Source organism: Myripristis murdjan, chromosome 14, assembly GCF_902150065.1.
Source record: "Myripristis murdjan chromosome 14, fMyrMur1.1, whole genome shotgun sequence".
Taxonomy (NCBI): Eukaryota; Metazoa; Chordata; class Actinopteri; order Holocentriformes; family Holocentridae; genus Myripristis; species Myripristis murdjan.
In genome coordinates, this window is record NC_043993.1 from 1,678,053 (window position 1) to 1,700,501 (window position 22,449).

At 41.3% G+C, this 22,449-nt stretch overlaps 4 protein-coding genes, 1 long non-coding RNA gene and 1 other non-coding gene across 6 annotated transcripts; 4 read left to right on the forward strand and 2 right to left on the reverse strand.

Moving 5' to 3' along the window:
- Positions 1-4,168: 4,168 nt before the first annotated feature.
- On the forward strand, positions 4,169-5,346 carry LOC115372044 (uncharacterized). The gene is made up of 3 exons (XR_003929410.1): positions 4,169-4,307; positions 4,668-4,855; positions 5,115-5,346. It is a non-coding gene; the product is annotated as an uncharacterized LOC115372044 (long non-coding RNA).
- Positions 5,347-7,772: 2,426 nt separating this feature from the next.
- Positions 7,773-8,226, reverse strand: LOC115372034 (histone H2B 1/2-like). The gene has a single exon (XM_030069730.1). The coding sequence runs from the start codon at positions 8,206-8,208 to the stop codon at positions 7,834-7,836; it is 375 nt and encodes a 124-aa protein (XP_029925590.1). The 5' UTR covers positions 8,209-8,226; the 3' UTR covers positions 7,773-7,833.
- A 1,258-nt stretch (positions 8,227-9,484) lies between these two features.
- On the reverse strand, positions 9,485-9,933 carry LOC115372028 (histone H2A). The gene has a single exon (XM_030069725.1). The coding sequence runs from the start codon at positions 9,914-9,916 to the stop codon at positions 9,530-9,532; it is 387 nt and encodes a 128-aa protein (XP_029925585.1). The 5' UTR covers positions 9,917-9,933; the 3' UTR covers positions 9,485-9,529.
- Positions 9,934-18,002: 8,069 nt separating this feature from the next.
- trnaq-cug (transfer RNA glutamine (anticodon CUG)) lies at positions 18,003-18,074 on the forward strand. The gene has a single exon. It is a non-coding gene; the product is annotated as a tRNA-Gln (tRNA).
- Positions 18,075-18,697: 623 nt separating this feature from the next.
- Positions 18,698-19,129, forward strand: LOC115372025 (histone H3). Its single transcript, XM_030069722.1, has one exon. It carries the CDS (start codon positions 18,706-18,708, stop codon positions 19,114-19,116), a length of 411 nt encoding a protein of 136 aa, XP_029925582.1. The 5' UTR covers positions 18,698-18,705; the 3' UTR covers positions 19,117-19,129.
- Positions 19,130-21,512: 2,383 nt separating this feature from the next.
- LOC115372022 (histone H1-like) lies at positions 21,513-22,350 on the forward strand. Its single transcript, XM_030069717.1, has one exon. It carries the CDS (start codon positions 21,562-21,564, stop codon positions 22,174-22,176), a length of 615 nt encoding a protein of 204 aa, XP_029925577.1. The 5' UTR covers positions 21,513-21,561; the 3' UTR covers positions 22,177-22,350.
- The last annotated feature ends 99 nt before the right edge of the window (positions 22,351-22,449 follow it).

Below are 22,449 nucleotides of genomic sequence, written 5' to 3' on the forward strand. Positions count from 1 at the left end.
TCAAGTGCCATGTTTATTTTGCTTCTTCAAGACCGACACGGCTTGAGTTGGGCGCCCCCCACTGTTCCCTAGTGTTACAGCGACACCTACTGTCACAAAAATGAACAACAACATTTACGCCAAATGTTAAGTTAAATGAAGCTAATATGTTTTGCAAAAATAAGGGGGTGTCAGTTTTTTCCTTCCTTTAATAGAGGCCATTTTCCAACCCTCTACACTTGCCATAGCCCTTAACTGCTTATATTCGACTACATTGACCAACATTGGACATTTCTTTAATTTCCTATATGATCTGTTCCTGTTGTTTACTGCTTCGTCACATTTCTTGTTCTACCATGGTACACGCTTTCGGGCCTCAGGCTCCCGCTTCTCAGGGATGGTCCACTGAGCCCTCACTGTCAACCTCTCCTACTAAGCTTTTTGCCTTTTCCTGAAATTTGCCCCACTCAGCCCGAGCAAAGTTATATCTAGGAACCCTCTCTCCCTCTTCCTTCCTCAACTCTCTCCCATATTTACTCAGAATTGGGTAGTGGTCACTTCCCAAATTATTTGTATCAATTACATTCCACTCCCCAATTTGCGCCAGGTTGGGAGAGGCTATTGTAAGGTCTTTGACTTTGACTTTGAAAAAATGTAATGTCCCCGAAGGGCAATTTGGTTCACAACAGAAGTTAAAACATGCACATGACGACAACATCATAAATCTGATATTACAATAAAAATAATGCAGATAATAAACATGAATAAATACACAGTTATCACAGTTCACCAGTATGCAGTTCCGAAGAAGATGGCCTACAGCTTATTTAAAAACCTAAGGGCAGATGGAACAAAAGATTTAAGGTACCTGTTAGATTTGGCCCTACAGGGGAAAGTGTACCTTCTCTTAGATGGGATAAGCTGAAACTCTACATGAAGAGGATGGAGAGGGTGCAGTGAGGGACCGTGTGCAGTGAAGGATGCAGGCAGAAATTTAAATAGGAAAAAATGATTTCATTATTATTTAAAGACTTATGGCTATATGTACTGTTGTTGATTTGTAGTGTGTTCTTGTCTAATTTTTCTAATGGGGAAAAAGCAAAAACTCACTCCCTGGCGCCCTCTGGCATGATGGTGCCTATAGCATTTGCCTAACCTGCCCTATGGACCCCAGTTCTCATCGGGCCTGAAAATTAAGACCCGACCCGACCCGGGACCAACTGGGCCAGCCCGAGGCCCGACCCGACCCGACTGATTAGCCGAACTTTAGGCCCGACAGCTCGATAAAGCCCGAAAAAAAAAAAAATCGCCAAATTCGCCAGTATTTAGCAGCGCCGCGGCACCGGGGCACCATCAGTTGGCATCAGGCGGCACCATCAGCAGCAGGCAACTCACCTGTCAGATCCGGCAGACCTGACGGGTGGGCGCGGTATCGGATGGTGCCGCGGCAGGCCCGCCTGATGCCGACTGATGGTGCCGCGGCATGTGCGGGTCAATATGGTAGTCTAGAAAACTGGAGATTTTTTTTTTTTCTCGTGCGCCCCCAAGTAGATTGCGCCCTGGGCAGTTGCACTGCCCATAGCAGAAACCGTCCCTGCTGCCGAGTGTGCCAGCACAGCGGGATACTGCTGCAACTCTCTCTCACTTGTTTGCGCTGCGCTCGCACAGCTGGTTGTCTGTCTGTCACTGAAAGTTTAGCCTCCAAATCCAATCCAGTCTCTCACTCTCTCCACCAGTCACATAAAAATGAAACGTCATAATCAATAACACAACACATAATTCTATTTTTTTATTACCAAAAAAAAAAAAAAAAAAAAAAAAAAAAAATCCCCACAGAACCCGAAGCCCGACCCGACCCGCCCAATTCACGTAAATTTTAGGCCCGACCCGACCCGAAAATGTCGGGTCGGGTCGGGTCGGGTCGGGTTCGGGCAGAATATGAGAACTCTACCCCACAGCCCTGGACAAAGGTTTGGGCTGTGACAGGTGGATTTTTGCAGAAATCAAGAATCATATCTTTTGTTTTAGACACATTAAGTTGTAGGTAAGAGTCTTCACGACAACTAACAAAATAGTCAAGAACAGGTCCATGGCCCACCTCGTGGTCTTGCAAGAGGCTGACAATCACAGAGTCATCAGCAAATTTTTATTATAAACCTTGATTCAAACATGCTCTTACAGTCATTAGTGTAAAGCATGAACAGGGACAAGACACACCCCTTGGGTGAGCCTATGCAACATAACAGGGTCTAGGTGACTAGAGGTATTCCTAGCAATATCATACCTGGTTGGCCTCCCATCATTTATCACTACCAACCCATGCTAGTCTAAAAAGTCTTCTACTACATCCCCATTACTGTCCCTTTGCACACTGCCCCATAAGGGGTTATGTACATTAAAGTCCCCAGCCCATATTACCAGGCACCTTACCTTCTTCATTACATCATCAAAATCTGACAGTATCATACAATTGCAGGGGTTATAGAAGTTAATCACAGTAACACTTTTTTTTTTTTTATTATTACCGCCTTCCTTGCTGTTTCCATTGCATTCCAGTGTTGTTATTTCCATCCCCATTATCATTATCACTACTATTAACTCTACCTCTGTGATTTTGACTATCGCAAATCTCTACAGCAGTACACTCAAGGTTTCCATTTATTCCCACTCTTCTATACTGCAGCCCATTCTTTACAAAACTGCACGGCCCCCGTGAGTTCAATCAGCCTCCACTGACTCCCTTAGTACTATTTCTGTCCTATCCAGTCTCAAGCTCTCATATCCTGGGATTACAAAATCTAGGCGTGGCTGCAGCCATATCTCTTGAACACAAATCACTCCTGGCTCATTCTCAAACCTATCAATAAACTTTAATTCCTGTCCATTTTTCACTAAACTCCTCGCATTTCACTGGAGAACACAGAACATAACGGTACTAATCCCCCCCGAATCATCAACTATGTCTTCTCCCCCCTCTCTTTCCTCTCTCTGCCTCTGCACTTTCTTCCGTACCTCTGACTGGAATAATTCCTCTGGTACCTGTTTTGCCCCAAGGAATCTATCAGCTGCCCTCACCACTTCCCAGATGATATCTGAACTGTTGGAAGTTTTTGATGCAAAAAATTTGCTTAGCTGCTGCTAATACCTCCACCATAAATGACAGAAACGACTCCTTACTCATTACCAACATATCTAGTGGAAACCTGGTTGGCTCAGCTCTTTTGCTCCCCAGTGTTACACTCCTCCTTCTCTCCTTTATGTGCTCTCTTGTCACTGTCTGAACTGTGTGCTCATATCCCCCATATGCCGCCCCATGGTCCCCCCCACAATTAGGGCACTTAGGAGCATCTGCTTTACACTCCTTTATTCCATGATCCCCACCACACTTTGCACACCTTTTCTTGCCACGACAGGAGTCTGCGATGTGCCCATACCTTTGACAGTTATAGCATCACAGTGGTGGTCTTACATACTCCCTCACCTGATATGCCATAGACCCAAGATAGAGCCTCCCTGGGTGGAAAACATAGTATCATGTGAATTTCTTGTTTACCCGGTAGTGCCCATTAAATTAGGAAAACTCATTAAATATGAAGCAAAAAAAAAAAAAAAAAAAACGTTAATCATTTATTTAGAGACGTTGAACATTGACTGGGGTCAATGTTTAACCAGTGGCGCCGTCAGGGATTTTGGGCCCCATGAAAAGAAATGTTATTGGGCCCTTGTATAGCTGGCCAAAAGGCCGGTGAAAAATGTTGATCCTGTTTCATATAAAACTATGCATTTTAATGATATTTTTGACTATCATTCCCATACTTGTGAAAAGAACAACATGACAACATGACATACTTGGTTACTGCTCACTGTCTCCCTTGTAGTCCTGCATGCAGGTCTAATTTATCTCCAAAGCTGTAGACTCACAGGTGGTGGCATTGGATTTGGGGTGAAAAAAATACATATATGAGGCCATATGGTCATTGCAATTTAATCTTCTGATTTCCAGAAACTGTTTTTTGGGGCCCCTGTCAGGCAAGGGTCCTTGGAATTGTCCTAACTTTCCCCCCATATATGGCGCCCCTGCCCCAAACATAATAGGAGGGTTAAATGTCAGCAGGACCGGCAGGCCCATAGACATAGAAAGAGGCTAGATTGGCCCCTCCCCCTTTTTCCTCGGCAGAGTTGGCGGCCATCTTGAAGCGGTCGACTGCCCAAACGCACAGAGTGGGACCACAGCATTGTAGATGGAAAATGCCTCAACATTGTGCAGCCTACGATTGTAAAAACCGACGTACTGCACAATCCAGACAACAGGGAATTACCTTTCACAGGTAAGACACATGTTTAGTTTAATTTGGTCATTATAACTTACCCATAGACATCTATAACGTTACTACCAGCCCCAAAGTGACTGGAGTCTCCTCCATAGGCTGATTGTGTTGTGTTCGCTCGCTTGCCAACAACCTAACTAGTTAAGGCTGAATCAAGTCTGTTTTTAAAGATAATCAGTAGAACTAGGCACTCAAATGAGCTACGTGTCTAACTTTACCACTGCGTGTGCTACAAGCGGAGGAAAACAGGCAATATTAGCTATTGGTTTGGGTTGGTTTGTGTGTAGCTAGCCAACAGGTTATGCTTAACTGTTAGCTAGCTAATTTTCTTGCTAACGTTACTTTTCCCACTCCCTGAAGGTTTCCCAAAGAGCAGAACCAGAGGAAGAAATGGGAGGTCGCCCTCAGAAGAAAAGATTTTAGAGCCACGGATGAGTCTGTGCTCTGTTGCTAACACTTCAAGCCAGAGGATTTCGACAGGACTGTCGGGCTTAGATCTGATGTCATACCATCCGTTTTCAACTTCCCAGCTCATCTCCAAACAGCAGGTGTGTCATTTAGGCTTTTTGTATTCTGTATATCGAATATGCTTATGACTATAATGTAAACACAAGGGCCTATTTGGCTTCATTCACATTGGCAATTTCAACCTGCCTTAGCCTGTTGTGAGTATCTGTACTTGATATATGTCCTAATCAGCTGTAAGCATCATGACCTTGATCATTTGAAATCCTATCTCACGTGCTTTCTGACTCTCATTTTAGACATGTACACACCCACCCATAACCTATTCATCCCTTCTGCTAGGACCACACCTTTGCACTGCCCAGCTGTCCAGTTGCTCTAAAGAAGAGACTGATTCAGGCTACGGACAATGTGATCACACTGGAGCAGGAGAAGAGTAATGCAAGGAAGCGTGAACTGAGGGCAAAGAGTCATATGAAGGATGTCCTCCAAGAGCTGAGGGAGAAAAACTTGATTAATGAAGAACTGTATGTTTGTTTGTTTTGTACAAAAATGTTCATAAAGGCTGAAGTGTTTCGACCATAGTTGTCAGTGTCTGTTTTGTGCTGTAATTAAAATGACATGTATGTAGGCATATACTGCAGTTTTTTCCCAGCATGTATTTGACACAGGTGGTCCACCTAAGAGTCTTCACCCACCACCTAAGCCAAATTAACATCTTAAGGCTTTTTAAGGGCATTTTAATTACTTTTAAGGACCAGGGACCACCTGAGCCCCCCAAAAAGCTAGGGAAAACCCTGTACTCAGTGTGCATTTTAAACAAATTCCCTCAAGCCGTTCCCACAGCATAGACTGTTTAATGTATATTTTGGGTCTAATGTTAATGCTTGCCTTTCTGCTGAGCCATCATTTGAATAATAATGTGTGTGTGATCCTTGGTGGTCTGGCAGAGTGTTCATAGGTACAATAATTACATGAGAACCTCAGACGAAGAACCATATTTTTTCACATGTTACATAATCATCAATATTACACTATTTAGATTATCACATTAATGTGTATATATTTACCTTGATAATTTGATTATATCAGAAAGAAAATTATCAAATGAGGCCCTCTGACAAAGAACTATACATGCATGTTTTCACATTTTAGATAATCATCAATATTTTCACATTTTAGATAATCATCAACATTACACTATTTAGACTAGTATGCCTATCGTGCATATATTTACCTTGAAAATTGATAGTGTCCTTATTCTACTGACAAAATTTATTTCTTCCATAGGCCTAATCTTTTAATATATGGCCATGAGAAACCGAAATTGATAACAAATGGACTGACTGGACTGATAAGCAGTTTAGAAGATGAATGAATGAATGAATGAATGTATTGGTAATACACAGTGAATCGCGGGGTTGACCGCAGCAAGATGGCGCCGCCGTCGGACGTCAGTCTACTGGGATTCCACCGGAAGGCGTCCAGTCTACCTATGTATGTCTGTGGGCAGGCCCCTCTGGACCCCTCTCTAGTCTTGAATTTCCTAACAGCCAACAGCCAACTGGGTCCATACAATTTGGACTGAGTGAATCCATGAAAGTGGTTATTATTAAGATTCAAGCACATTTTGACTCCATTTCAGGACAAAAACTACAAAAAACTAAAATGAAAATCGTCAGATCATATCTATATTTCCCTGTTTACTAAATATTTTGGGTGGATTTTTCTTACCAATTATTCTTTCTCAATCCTTGAAGGGTGCACTTAGAGTGCACTAAGATTCTGCCAGGGACCAGGCTGAAATAATGTCCCATGAGGTTCATTTGAACCCTTTCTTACACATATCCTAACCAAACCCCAAATAGAATATACATATATATATATATATATATATATATTCTTTCATGCATCCGCCTGTGTCCTTCCTCTTCCACCCTCAGTCACCTGGGGACTGCAACCATGGCCTGTCCCTGTGCTGATTACCTGTTTCTCAGTGGCAAGGGATTAGGGATTGGCCTATCGATTCTGTGGTATCGATATATTGATACTCACACGCTACTCAATTTCCGTAAACAAATATCGATACTAACAAATAAGAATTTGGGGTGCATGCATAACTTTCAGCTGTTTTAGATAGCTTACTTCGCTTACTATGTGCTGAGACACCCCTGAGCCTGGCGGTGTATTGAGCTGGCCCGTGTCACGTGACGGCCCGACAGCACAGCCAGCAAGAGTGGCTCGAATGCGGGAGCCGGAGGAACACACAGAAAATAATGGCAGATCGGTCTTTTTTTTTTTCTTTACTTTTTTTGGACAAGAAAACAACAGTAACAGTGAAAATGTGCAAATTTGTTCATATTTAATTTATTTCATTCATATTTATTTATTTTAATTTTAGTTTTATTATGCATTGACCATAATAAATATGGTATAAATGGTCTGTATTCGTCATGCAATTTGTCTTAAATGCAATAATATTTTGAATGAAAAAAATTGTAAATAAGAAATTCAGTATCGATGAAAATGAAAGAAAAAGTATTGGTATCGTATCAATCCTAAAAGTGTGGTATCGGTATCGTATCAATCCTAAAAGTGTGGTATCGCACATCCCTACAAGGGATGTAACACAAGCTGTCAGAAGGGAGAACGGCTCTGCTTTGTTCTCATCAATACGTATACTCCGGCCAATTTTCAGGAATGGCACAGGATGGCTCAACACGTTGACGAATTCCCTTCTCTCCCTTGCCGCAGGTTGAGTGTTGCATTAAATGAGCGTGGAATACGCCAAAAAAGTGGAATATGCCAAGTAACTTGTTAAAGGAATATTCCAGTTGCTGCAGTGCATATGAACTTATCCGGAATCCTTAACCAGAATCGGAATATGGTGTGCATTTAAACATCGTCAGGTTTTGTATGTGTGAGACACGCATACAAAACCTACAGACTGCTTAACTTAAATTTTTTAGAAGAAAAAAAAAAAAACTTTTCATAAAAAGGAGCTCTACTGAGAAAGTGGGTGGCCCTGAAAAGGACCTTTGTTTGTAGAAAGCTGAGTTGCTCACTTGGAGCTGGTGTACTTGGTGACGGCCTTGGTGCCCTCGGACACAGCGTGCTTGGCCAGCTCCCCGGGCAGCAGCAGGCGGACGGCGGTCTGGATCTCCCTGGAAGTGATGGTGGAGCGCTTGTTGTAGTGAGCCAGGCGGGACGCCTCGCCGGCGATACGCTCAAAAATATCATTGACGAAAGAGTTCATGATACCCATGGCCTTGGACGAGATGCCGGTGTCGGGGTGGACCTGCTTCAGCACCTTGTACACGTAGATGGCGTAGCTCTCCTTCCTGGTCTTTCTACGCTTCTTGCCGCCCTTGCCGGCGGTCTTACTCACGGCTTTCTTGGAGCCCTTCTTGGGCGCTGACTTGGCTGGCTCAGGCATGATGCGGTCTCGCTGCGGTCAAACAACCATATGAAACCACAAACCGCGTGCCTCTTTTTGAGCTCACCCCATGCAAATAAAGCTGTACTGTTTCCCTCATGTGATTGGCCGAGCTTTGTAGCCACACTGGGCATGCGCCACACACTGTTCTCTGCAAAAGCATGTCGCCTACCCATTTCTCTTCACATCTCACTTTCCCGCTCCACATGTGAATAAACATGTAGCATTTCACACAGACAGACAGACCGTGAAATTCTTACTTTTACTGTCCTCTTCCCACGCCAAAATAAATAAATAAAGTAATTAATAAAACGGCATGTAACAGGCAGCGGGTGTTTAACACCCGCTGCGGGTGTGTTTTAAAAGTAGCCCTCTTTTTCCCCGGCGTGGCTCAGGAGGTCCTCACCGCTCCTGATGGACAGCTGGCGCCTTGCATGGCAGCCTCTGCCATCAGTGTGTGAATGTGTGTGTGAATGGGTGAATGTGAGGCAAAACATTGTAAAGCGCTTTGAGTGGTCAGTAGATTAGAAAAGCGCTATAGAAATGCAGTCCATTTACCATTTACCATTTTACCCATCTGTTAGCGGCTGGACCTGGTCAAGTTCAGGCTCCCATTTCTGAATTATTCCAGCAGGTCTAAGGAGGTTCTCGCTCAGGTGGAAAAACCGACCTGGAATATTTCCGCGCTATTCGTGTTGTAACTGCAAAACACGCATATGCACGCCGCTGCTGCCTAAAATATTCCCACATTTTTCCTGTACTAACTATCGCGTCAATGAGGTGTTTCTCAGGATAAAACATTGGACCTGTCATGTTTGGCTTGTTTGAAAAAAGGCGGGATATTTGAATAATGACAACTTGGCGGGGGGAAAGGCAGCAGCAGTCAGGGGTTCGGGCGTTAGGCTTTCTTTCTCCTCTGGCTGCTGTGAAAGTTGGCGCTCCAACATTTCAAAGTTAGAGGCGCTCCCTTTAAGACTTCGCAGTGTCCGGCCTTTTTATCTGCTACATATGCGTCAATCCATACTGAGCACAATGCAAATTCAACATGCTGAAATTACGTCCTTCACTATTTACTTGATCTTTAAACTGTGCGGCCTTTTCTGGAAATACTCCTTGCTTCTAGATGTTACTGTGCATATTTTTGCTAACTTTTAAAAATACTTATCCACACATTGTACAAGTATGCACGTATAAGACTATACATAAGTTTAACAGTGTTAGTAACATTATGCATCAAATATTTTGCAGTCTCAGGCTTCACTGTTTGAGTGATGTGTGTGGCTCTGAAAAGAGCCTTTGTGTTGTGCGCAGAGCTTTGGGTCTACTTGGCCTTGGCCGGCTTGTCGGTCTTCTTGGGCAGCAGCACGGCCTGGATGTTGGGCAGCACGCCGCCCTGAGCAATGGTGACTCCACCCAGCAGCTTGTTGAGCTCCTCGTCGTTGCGGACGGCCAGCTGCAGATGACGCGGGATGATGCGGGTCTTCTTGTTGTCGCGAGCGGCGTTCCCGGCCAACTCCAGGATCTCAGCCGTCAGATACTCCAGCACGGCCGCCAAGTACACCGGGGCACCGGCACCCACACGCTCGGCGTAGTTGCCTTTGCGCAGCAGCCTGTGGACACGACCCACCGGAAACTGGAGCCCCGCACGAGACGAGCGAGTCTTGGCCTTGGCGCGAGCCTTACCACCAGTTTTGCCTCTTCCAGACATTCTGATTATTTTTTTCTTCAGCCAATGATTCACAAACAAATCACACCAAACGCCTCACAACCTCAGCTTTATGTCTGTCGAGCTGTTTTCCTATTGGTGGCATGATCGTTACCGTCATCGTCCAATCACATTAGACTTCCGCTGTGCATTGTTGGGGATTTTCAAAGTAAAACGTCTCCCTCTCAATTTATTGGTTACAACCAAATTAAAAAAATCATACATGCTCCGTCCGTAAAATGATTACTTTTTTATGACAGTGTTTTTCAATTGCTATATTTATATTTTGATTTTATGTGCTAGTTTATAGTGCTTTCCTTTATCTATTCATATTACATTTTTTATTTTATTTTTTTTTTTTTTATAGGATTATTCGGCCGTCAATCAACAGTATCATCTTTAGGTTCTGATATGCATAAACACTGTTTTCTTTATTGTTAATGTACATTTAGCCATTCTTTTGTCTTTTTTTTTTTATTATTCTTTATCATTCCCTCCTGTGCAAGCTGGTGGCTGGTCGATTGCAGCCACCTGACCAGGGCATGACGTGTTGGACTGACGACCACAGACTGTATACAAGTGTCAGTGGGTGACACCACCTACTGAGTCAGTAGGTGAAACTAGCTCTGCGTTCTAAATCGCATACTTATACTTTTTACTTTTAGTATGTACTGCAGCTGCCCTTACAAAGTATGTGGTTTAGTATGAAATATGCATGCGTATGCATACTATTGGGACACACTACATACATCGTCTCTGAAGTCCGCCCCTCCTGCTCACTTCCACCGCCGTCCGTAGCGGCAAATTTGAATGATGTCAAAATGCCGGCGCTGTTTCATACTGCGCTGTCGTCTGTCATAGACACAGACTGTCTGCAACACCAATGAGGGTATTCTCCCACTGGAGAAAATTTTGAAAAATAACCCTTTAATTAAATAGTGGCCTCAGGGGACTTTTAAGAGACTTATAAGGGCAAAATTTGGACTTAAAATATAATGCATTCAAGTTACTGTATAATCAATTAAAGGTGTGTCAATGGAATTGAGTAATTGAATATATATATATATATATATATATATATATATATATATATATATATATATATATATGTATATGTGTATGTTTGTGATTGGTCTGCTGCCTCGGAACCCGACCCTTATACGTGCACTTTGATGGCTCCTGATTAGGCAAACCAGAGGCCTGTACCATAAGGCTTTCTCTTACTTATCTGGCTTCACTTAACCAGACATCCGCACTCTGGATTTTCGGTAGGCCTACCTTTTATTTATTTATTTATTTATTTTGAACATGTTGTATAACAGGGCAACAGAAGAAAAGTACAAAATAAATAAATTCAACGCTATTTCCGGCTGGCCAGCACATGTTCAAAAGGGAGTAGGAAGAAGTTAAAAACTTACAGGATCCTACCTCTTGAGTTCCTACATATTACATAGATATTGTATTATACCTAAGTAATTATCATCAAGTTATATATTAACCTATGAAATATAGAATCTGTGTAATTAACATCAATATTGTATTACTAATATATCAACATACAGAGAAATGTAAAGTCTAATTCAACGCTGCATTACCTGTAGTGCCACTTATATTTAGTCATTTACACCCACATACATATATACATTCACACATACACATATACACATATGCCTATGTACATACACATACATACACACATATATGCGTATATATGTACTTACACACATACATATACATACCCACATATTCATACATACACACCTAGTTCACTATTCAATCTTAGATTGCATACAACACACATTTATACACATTTATTTTCATTCATCCGTGATCCTGTATCTGTTGAATATGTCCTCCTTATATTTCTTCTTAAACTGGCTTATACTTTGGCTTTGTTTTAGCCCTTCATTTAAGCTGTTCCACAATTTTACACCATAACTTGAGATACAGAAGCTCTTTTTTGTTGTGCTTATACTTCGTACTTTTAAGTTGCTGTGTCCCCTTAGGTTATAGCCACCCTCTCTTTCAGAAAACATTTTCTGTATGGGTCCAGGTAAAAGCTTGTTACTTGCTTTAAACATTATTTGTGCAGTTTTTAGTTCTACCAGATCATGTAGTTTAAGTTTTTGACTGCAAAAATAGATGATTAGTGTGTTCATAAAAACTGACATTATGGATAATTCTGATGGCTCGTTTTTGAAGTATGCACAGCGGATATAAAGAGGTTCTGTATGTGTTTCCCCAGATTTCTGAACAGTAAGTTAGATATGGTAGGAGTAGTGAGTTATAGAGAATAAGGAGTGATTTATTGTTCAAGATATGTTTTGCTTTGGCAAGGACTGAAATACTTCTAGATAGTTTTGTTTGTACATGTCTAATGTGAGGTTTCCAGCAAATTCTGTCATCAATTATTACACCTAGGAATTTATTTTCGTGTACCTTTTCTAAAGATACACCTTCTATTTCCACTTGTATTTGAGCATTTTTGTTGTAATTTCCAAATATCGTGATTTTTGCCTTGCTCAAATTCAATGTTAACTTGTTATTATAAAACCATTTTTTTATTTCTTTGATTTCCAAGGTGATTAAGGACAGAAGTTGTTGTAGGTTCTCACCAGTAGCCAAGATGTTTGTGTCATCTGCGAACAGAACAAATTTAACATAAAGCCGGTTATCAACTCGCTAATTCAACCCAGGCTTTTCCAATCTAGATCTGTGCGCGCTCACATAAAAAGGATGGTGTTTGCTGCATGCAACCAATCGCAGACAATCTACCCGAGCCGCATACTTTACAACGAAGGAGCAGACAATATTCATTAATAAATATGAAGAATATAAATCAATAATTCCCCACCATGACGGCACGAGTAGATCTGACTACAGTAACATTTATGTGTTCAGTAAATTAATGTGTCGCCCACTCAGCCATACACTCCTGCAGAGGAACTGGCCCTCTCCAACAGTAAGGGTGCACCCTTGATGGAGGTCTGCCCTCAGTTTGAGTTTCATCAGAATCGTCACTTTGATTCAACTGATTTTGATATTTCATTTTCGTCCACTCTCATGTGGACTTTTCAGGGCAGACACCCTAGATACTAAATACTAGCAAACTAATGGAAACCTAAAGGAGCCCAGAGGCTGGCGTGTATTTTATCAGACTTTTATTTAACCCTCTGAATTAAATTCCCCTCATTTATTTTCAAAAACATTTTTTTTTTTTTTTTTTTTTTAAATCATTAGGCTACATCAGTCTACAAGATCAATTTATGGTTGGACAGTGCAGAGTCATGAGTAAAAAAAACAAAAACAAAAAAACAAGAAGAATTGTAAAATGTATTAATTTAAATTTTATAAAAGAAGAAGAAAGGGAAAATGGGCAGGCCATTTTCCAAGAGAGCTGATTGGTCAGTAGGTGGGGCTTTTCTACCTGCTGAGCTCTTATCCTGAACTTAACCTGCTCCAGAGCAGGTTAGGTGTTCAGTATATGTTACCATGGCAATGTAGCCCGATAAAAAGTAAGCCACCTTTATGGTACAGAAAAGCCAGGGTTAAGCCTGAAGTTAGCTCACTAAGCCGAAATCCAGCTTTATGGTACAGGCCTCTGGATCGAATGAGCGAGTTGATCACCAGCGTTGTGATACCGGTTATCTCTGATAACGATGATCTCGATTAGTCTGAGTAATCCAGCAAAAACTAAGCTTGCTTCGTGATACAGGCCTCAGGTGTATTTAGACAATTTTGCTTTACGTGAATGAAAAAGTTATCAACCTCCCACTGTTAGCTCCCGATTCTTTTGTTGAAAGCCCAAGAACAGACCGGAGTCAATCTTCAATTTTCTGATGAAATTATTATGGTCACATTATAAAGCAAGGCAGTGCTGGGCTCAGAGTGACAGAGCTCTCACAGGATCTCAGTCAGAATGAGCCTCGATATTAGGAAATGATGCAGATTTATCTTCTTGGGCTGGGCCTGCCCCATGTGGGGACTTAACTGTAGCTTCTATAAAAACGACCGGGAATTTGTTTTCTTCGTTCAAAACTTTACTAAACAATCTTGCGGCATTACAGAATAATATATGCACGGCATTGCATTACTGAAAACATCTTCACCATTTTTTCTGTCTAGCCAGAGCAACACTCTTCTTCGTGACCTTTTGGTCAATGCATAGAACGCTACTGCCACCTTGTGGTCTATATCAGTCAATGTTTACAGTAAATCAACTTAAACTAACCAAATAAAACAAATGACTCCTTGTAAATAGTTTACCTTTTTAACCACATGAATTACTCAATAACTACTGCATTAATGAACTATTAAATGAAATACTGTATCAATAAAATAAAGATACAACACCCCATACATAGGTTGGACTTACACGCAACTGAGAATTATTGGCCAGTTACCCGGAGATGGACAGGCCAACCACTGTCCATGCCTTGTTTCTGGAATGTGCTATGGTATGTGTGTGAATGTTGACTGGGCGTGTATCTAATGCAACAGACCTAACTAACAAGATAGAGAAAGTTCATCTGGCTCCTGGTTTATCTGTCCTCTGCTAGCGGCCAAGCTGTTCTGAACTATATAATACAATGGATAGTACAAGAAACATTGAACTTTGAGATACATTGGATAATACAAGAGACACTGAACTATACGGCCAATTGTAACACCACCACATACCTTTACAAAACTAGTCAACCAACAAACACACAGGCTGACAGCAAAAAAAGAGAAGAGAGAGCAACTCTTGCAGGGAGGCTCCTTTTATAGAGAGCTCTCAGGTAGGACTGGCCACCGCGAAGTCAAGATACCCAATGGGCCACAGGACAGGACATCACTGGTGGAAACCAATCTCATCGTTGACACCTGGAGAAAGAGAATGGGGAGGAAGAGAGAGAGAAAAGCAAGAGGGAAAGAAAAGCAGTGGGAGGAAATCCACACAATGTCCCCTGCTTGGCACATAACAATGAACAATGACAAATACTCTACTTCAGTTACCTTTCCTGTACTGCAGTACTGCATGTTGTCTGCTCCTTAGAACAATACCAACAATTAGCGGTTAAGACTAGACATTACAGTGGCCCAAATCACCAAGTTAGGCCCACATACCTTGAGTGATTTAATCTTTCTTGTGGGTAAATTTACTCCTCTCCTGTTGTGGGCCTCATGCTCATAGACACATAGACCTTGCTCTATGCAGACCTCCTCATTCTGATGGTCTGCAACACAACCTGAACATCCTGGAACAATTCTGCCTTGAAAAAACAAACAAACAAACAAACAAACAAACAAAATGTCTTGAAAACAGATGCCAGTTTACTTTTAATGACACTACAATTGAACACACAAGGTCCTATGCTTGGTCTAACCATATCTGTATCAGGAAATTTCAATTTGTCAATAAATGCATTGAAAGAAAAAGCATGTAGAGCGATGTATGCATTAAAAAACAAATGATTCAACATTACAGTTTTTTTCGATTGCTTACACACTAAGAACATACTCTTAAACCAATGTGACAAAACTTGAAGTCATTGGAACTAAACCTTAAACACAGCGTGGCCATACCTTAGACACAAGTGCTGCTTTAAACTGTGTTTGCAATTCTGCAACACACTTCCTCCTGAGCACTAGACACTATTTCCTACAGAAGACACCTCGCTCAAAAATGAAAGCATGTGGTTACAATTGGGAAAACACTTATGTTCAAAATACAAAACACATCGGGTAATTAGAAAACCCGAGACACACACATGAAAGCACTTACTTAGAAAACTGAACACCAATCAGTCAGGGCCTAAGCACTACAAACAGGCCCCATGTCAGCCATGTTGAGTATTTTGCGTGGAGGCGGTGAGAGAAAGAGGCACAGGAAGACATCGTATGCGATGTGGATGATATTTTGTAGCTGTATGTAGTTTGATTTTGTTATATTGTTTTATTTTTGCTTTACATACTATGCATGTATGTTTATTTATGTTTGTCAAAAGGCTCTTACCATGACAAAACCTTTCAAACATGCAGCAAAAGCACATTTTGTCACAGCCCCATACAACTAATCCACTCACTCACTCACTTCATACTCAACACCAGAATGCAACACACCCTTTTCAGTCTGAGCAGGTTCAACCTTACTTTTTCCTGCGTGTACAGTAGTCATATTTTTTTGACGATTTACATCGTCACATATTGTAAAGCAAGTAGCAAAAGCCAATATTTCCCTCAAACAACTCAACTTCTGCCCAAATGAGTAGATTCCTTCAGTCAGCTCTACTGTACTGTAACACAGCTGACAGCAGAACACAAAATACAGACATCAGTTTGAACAAGGTTCTCCTGTGAGCTGCACATTCAAATGTGAACTTACAGTAAAGAACTGCATCCAAACTCAAAGACTTTGAGGTGAAATTTTACTGTGTTGATGGAAAAACTGAAATACTGTAATTCCTATTACACAGAAAAACTCAAAGGAGTTGAAAAAAATACAGAATACAATTTATAGGCCCTTTTTTTGTAGGTGCATACTGACTGATTGGTGATTGGTGGAAAGGGCAGTGATGCAGGTGCACTAGTGATTTCACAGAGATGCAGGTGCAAAAGAGTGTGAAAAATGTGTGAATCCAATGAAAAGGTATGAACACATTTGCAAAAGAAAACTTGTGCTGTGGTTTGGAGGTGAAGATGACGACAGTGGATCCCAGTTTCATTATACTGGAAAAAGTGATTGAAAAAACTGTACTGTAAAGTACAATATACTGTATACTGTATACAGTTGACAGAGTTGACACCTTTCTTATTTATTTTTATTTTTTGGTTATTTTGGAAACAGCTGTTACTGTGAAAAGATGTTTAATTTCTGTTTTGAGCTTTGCAGAATTCTTTTTGAAGCAATAAATGAAAAGCAGTAAAAAACTGCAGTGTTTTGTGTTAAGTATGTTATTGTGTTGCTTGCTGCTGTGAAAGTGTTTTCATATTATAGAAATGTGTATCCTTTTGTTATCAGAGTTGCATTTTGACAAAGGATTTTTAAGTTTTGATGACTGAGTTTCAGTTTGCCATAAATGTGTATGGTTTATTTCCAGGTGTTGTGTCTTATTTGCGTTGTGTTTAGAGTTTTGGCACAGTGAGCAAAGCATTTGTAAAATGAGTTCAAGCAATCAAAAAAAACTGTAATATTCTGATTAGGATCTGGACAAAACATTTTGATTGTGTCATTTTACCAATAGATCTACATGGAAGTGAAATCTGGGGTCCACTCAGTGGATTGGAATTGGACTCGAGGGGTAAACACCCAGGAAAGGCCCTCCATACTGAAGTCAACTGATAAGGAAGCACAGACTCCCATCGGCACTGATTAAAAATAATAATAATAATAATAATAATAATAATAATAATAATAAAAAAAAAAAGACTGCATTTCAAAGAAATAAGCAGTAAAAGGACAAATTTTCCCGAAACTGAGAGAGGATGTTAGTTATCCTCATCTCCTCAGCTAAGCATGCCTGCCTGCCACACTCACTGCAAGATCATCATTAACTGGCTTATATTAGCCTAATTACCGTATTTCACCAATTAATAGCCCAGGCGTTCAATACGCAAAATCAACTTGGACCCCAGGCGTTTAAAAGAACGAGACGGCTATTCGCTGCAGGCCTTTATTTATTTTTACACGGACCTGCACCAGGCCATTGTGATGACAGTTACTGTCCAAAATATTTTTTAGTACAAAAGTACTGTAATAATAATAATAATAATAATAATAATAATAATAATAATGATAATAATAATAATAAATATTATTATATAATAATAATAATAATAATAATAATAATAATAATAACAACAATAATAATAATAATAATAATAATAATAATAATAATAAATATTATTATTATTATTAATGGACTTCTCTCTCTCCTGGTTCACTGACAGTTTTCTTGAATGCGAGTAATAAAACAAATATAAAGCCAAGTTTGGATCCGTGACATCATAGATCCACCCACCATCCCATCTCAACTTTAAAGGTAGGCATTAACTGTGAATATTAAGATTTGAAGCTTGGAGTCAGTGTGTTAAATGGTTGTATTGTGGTTCCATGGTGTAATGGTTAGCACTCTGGACTCTGAATCCAGCGATCCGAGTTCAAATCTCGGTGGAACCTAACTTTAAGGAGGAGTTTGTCTTGTATCCGTAACTTTGCTTCATGTGATAAATGGCACATGGTTGCGAAACTGTGAATAAAGCCAATAGTGATAAGAATGATGGAGGAAAAGGAGTTGCATACGAGCAGCGCACGCCGTCACAGAAAGTCTTTCCCTGCGTTCCAATACCCATACTACCACACTATTTAGTAGGGAAAAAAAGAATTAGTATGTCCCAATACATACTAAACTACATACTTTTTAAGGGCAGCTGCAGTACATACTAAAAGTAAAAAGTATAAGTATGCGATTTGGAACGCAGGGTTTGTGTGGAGGTGATCGATCACGGACTTGATCCGTGATCGGATATGGCTTTACATTTTCGGATATGGCTTTACATTTTATTTTGAAGTAAAGGCTTCAACAGGAACAGACGACTGATTTTTCGGAGGCTTGACACCTCCAGGCGGAGGAGGAGGGTTGAGTTCGAACTAGTGGCGGGCTCTCACCTCCAATCATCATCAACAGTGATGTCAGCAGCTGACCAATCAGCTCACAGATGTATGTCGGCACTGTTAATAAAAGCCGGAGTTTTGTTTTCCAATTCTACAGTTCTTCTCTAGTTTCTGAGGAAGAAGTGATAGTGTCGTTATGGCTAGAACTAAGCAGACCGCTCGTAAATCCACCGGAGGCAAAGCTCCCAGAAAGCAGCTGGCCACCAAGGCTGCCAGGAAGAGCGCCCCGGCCACCGGCGGCGTCAAGAAGCCTCACCGCTACCGGCCCGGCACCGTGGCTCTGAGGGAGATCCGCCGCTACCAGAAGTCCACCGAGCTGCTCATCCGCAAACTGCCCTTCCAGCGCCTGGTAAGAGAGATCGCCCAGGACTTCAAGACCGACTTGCGCTTCCAGAGCTCGGCTGTCATGGCTCTGCAGGAGGCTAGCGAAGCTTATCTGGTCGGTCTCTTCGAGGATACCAATCTGTGTGCCATCCATGCCAAGAGGGTCACCATTATGCCCAAAGACATCCAGCTGGCCCGCCGCATCCGCGGAGAGAGGGCTTAGACTCTGTCGGGATCTCCCCACACAAACGGCTCTTTTTAGAGCCACACACTGTTTCGCTAGAGACGCGAATCCTGTCATTGTCTGTATAATGTCGTCGCTTTCTTCTGTTCTATCGACGTTAAAGGTGGAGAAACCTAGCAAACAAACACGCACATAGCGAAATGTCACTGAAATGCACACCACGTATGACCACGTCTTGGCTAATCAGAATATTACAGCAGACTGTGGCATTCTGTTACGCTACAACATAAATTCATGTAACAAATACACCAATTGGCATCACGAATTTAATTTTCTTAATGCGAAGGTTATGTTGACTGTGACGGATCTTTCGTTCGTATTTAAACATTTCAACCACTTTCTCTCAACTATCAAATCAACACGTGGAGGTTTTTGTTTCACTTCGAGAACACAGCTCCGCCATGCTTTAGCTGCATGGCATTTTTAACCTGGGGATGACAGACTGCTGCAGAACAGGGCTCATTTTACTGTCTGGAAAGGAGCCAAAGGGCAAAGAAAAGAGACAGTTTCCATGTTAGTTATAAGGCCTAAGATTGCATTAAAAAAATAAATAAAATTAAATTTAAAAAAAAAAAAAGAGTCTATTGTAAAATAAGCTGGTGGCTCTTGGGTTGTATGCTTGTTGTTCCAATAGGTGGCAGCGCTGCTCACTGCAAACTAATACAGTGGACGTTGCTGCTATCTCCAACCGCAGCTAGTGTCCTCTCAATTTTCCATTAGCTTTTATTGAGAAATTCATCCATATTAGAGAGAACTGTAGTTGACATTTTTATTTACATTTTTATATGCACTAAACAAAATACAGTAATATCATACAGCAGACTTTTCATCCCCCAACTCTTCACTCAAGCTAATGTGTCAAATAAATCCAGATTTCCCTCACAGTGGATAACACAGTATTGATTTGGAACATATAATTCAACTATTTATTTATTTATTTATTTATTTATTTATTTATTTATAATGAATGAATGGATGGATGAACAACGCACTAGCTAAATATACAATAGATAAATACATATGATATAAATGAATAAAAATGAATAAAATACAAATAAATAAATAGTAAATCACTGGTGTGAATAGCTGCACATTGTAAATTGCCATAGCAACCAGTGCAGTTTACACTGATCTTGCTTATTAGACCAGTTGATCCCAGATATCTGTTTGATTTGACATGTATGGGTTTATTGTCAACCCTTGCTTTTTTCTTTCTTTCTTTCTTTCTTTCTTTCTTTCTTTCTTTCTTTCTTTCTTTCTTTCTTTATTTTTTTTTTTTTTTGCCCACAGCCCAAACTGCTCAAAGAGTGTCTTTCTTTTTAAGTAACTTAGTTAATGACAGGTTAATAATAGTTCATAATAACTTAATCCATAAACATGTAAAGCCTAGACAAAATAAATAAATAAATAAATAAATAAATAAATTAGTCTATGGCACCCTATAAAATTATACACTGCATTAAGCGTAAATGTAAGCTGTGCATGTGAATGACATAAATCTACTACTATTAACTACCACTACCAACAATTAATATAATCATTTAAAAAAAAAAAAAAAAACAATGGTCAGTCTGTTAACGTCCATGCTGCTGTGTAGGCCTACTATTTGCAGTGCAGACAGTAATTATTTATTTTTGTCCAAAACAAGCCTGATAACATCAGCATAAAATGCTAGGTAGAAAAACAGAATGTCTAGAGTATGTGAGCAGTTTACAAAATGTCCAGAAAACACACGACCCTCCCTCTAATGAAGCATGATATAAATGATTAACTACCATAGAGTACTATCATTATTTTGTTTGTCTGTTTTAATGAATGAATCATAAATGAAGTAACGAATGTCTGTGTGTGACAACCGCAGTGACCATCTGTCCTTGAAGGTGTGCTGAACAGTCGCCACAGGCCACCGCCAACTTGAGTGTGTTTGCTGACACCGAAACAACTTCAGTTTAATACAAAACGATTGGTAATACATTTCTTTTTGGGGCGTTTTTCTCTGCATAAACGTGTTGGCCGTCAGGGAAAGTGCTTTTGTTGTGTATCTAATGCACTTTAAAGCATTTTAAAGAGAAATGTGGCCGAGCTGAGCCTCCCTCCGCGGTGAATATGTGAGGTTTGAAGCCTCCCAGCAGAAAACGCTGAAACCTTCGGGGCTCTGCGTGACTTCGATATGACGAGACACGAGTTTGCTGTCGGCTCCAGTCGCTATCTGCTTTCAGGATTTCTTCCAGGTGTGTATTTTTGTCGTTTTTGTGTGAAGAGAAAACACAAATGGCTCGACAATCCGGCTGCACGGGAGAGCGGCGGGATGGATGAGTCTACACGGTTCTCGTGTTGTGTATAAGTCCCGCCCCCTGGCCTGAGCTCAGCATCAGTCCAGTCAGACTCAGTTTGCTGTGGATCGACCAGACGACAGACAGGAAAATGGCAGAAGTAGCTCCAGCCCCGGCTGCCGCCGCCCCGGCGAAAGCCCCCAAGAAGAAGAGCACCAAGCCCAAGAAGACCGGCCCCAGCGTCGGGGAGCTCATCGTGAAAGCCGTGTCCGCCTCCAAGGAGCGCGGCGGCGTCTCTCTGGCCGCCCTCAAGAAGGCTCTGGCCGCTGGGGGTTACGACGTGGACAAGAACAAGGCCCGCGTCAAGATCGCCGTCAAGAAGTTGGTGACGAAAGGTACACTGCTTCAGACAAAGGGCACCGGGGCCTCCGGATCTTTCAAGCTCAACAAGAAGATCAAGGCTGACAAGCCCAAGAAGAAGCCCGCGGCCAAGAAGCCCGCAGCCAAACCCAAGAAAGCCGCCGCGAAGAAACCCAAAGCGGCCGCCAAGCCTAAGAAGGCCGCAGCCAAGAAACCCGCAGCCGCCAAGAAGTCTCCAAAGAAGGTCAAGAAGGCGGCAGCGCCCAAGAAAGCCGCCAAGAGCCCCAAGAAAGCAGCTAAGAAACCTGCTGCCAAAGCGAAGAAGCCCGCCGCTAAAGCCAAGAAGCCCGCGGTGAAGAAGGCCGCCAAGCCCAAAGCCAAGAAGGCAGCCCCCAAGAAGAAGTAAACCTTCATGCAGCACCTCATCAACAAAAGGCTCTTTTAAGAGCCACACATTTTGAAAAAAAAAAGACAAACTCCTTGCGCTTGAGGTTTTTTTCAATATATCAAGACAAAACTGCATAGCCAAGGGGTGCTGAACGCAAGCTAAACTAAACTAAACCGTAGGAGAACAATGCAACTCACTTATTAGGAATTAAATGCAATACATTTACATTTCTCTTGTTTTCTACATAATGTCAAATGAACAGACAACTATGAAAATCTAAGTCTGATGAAT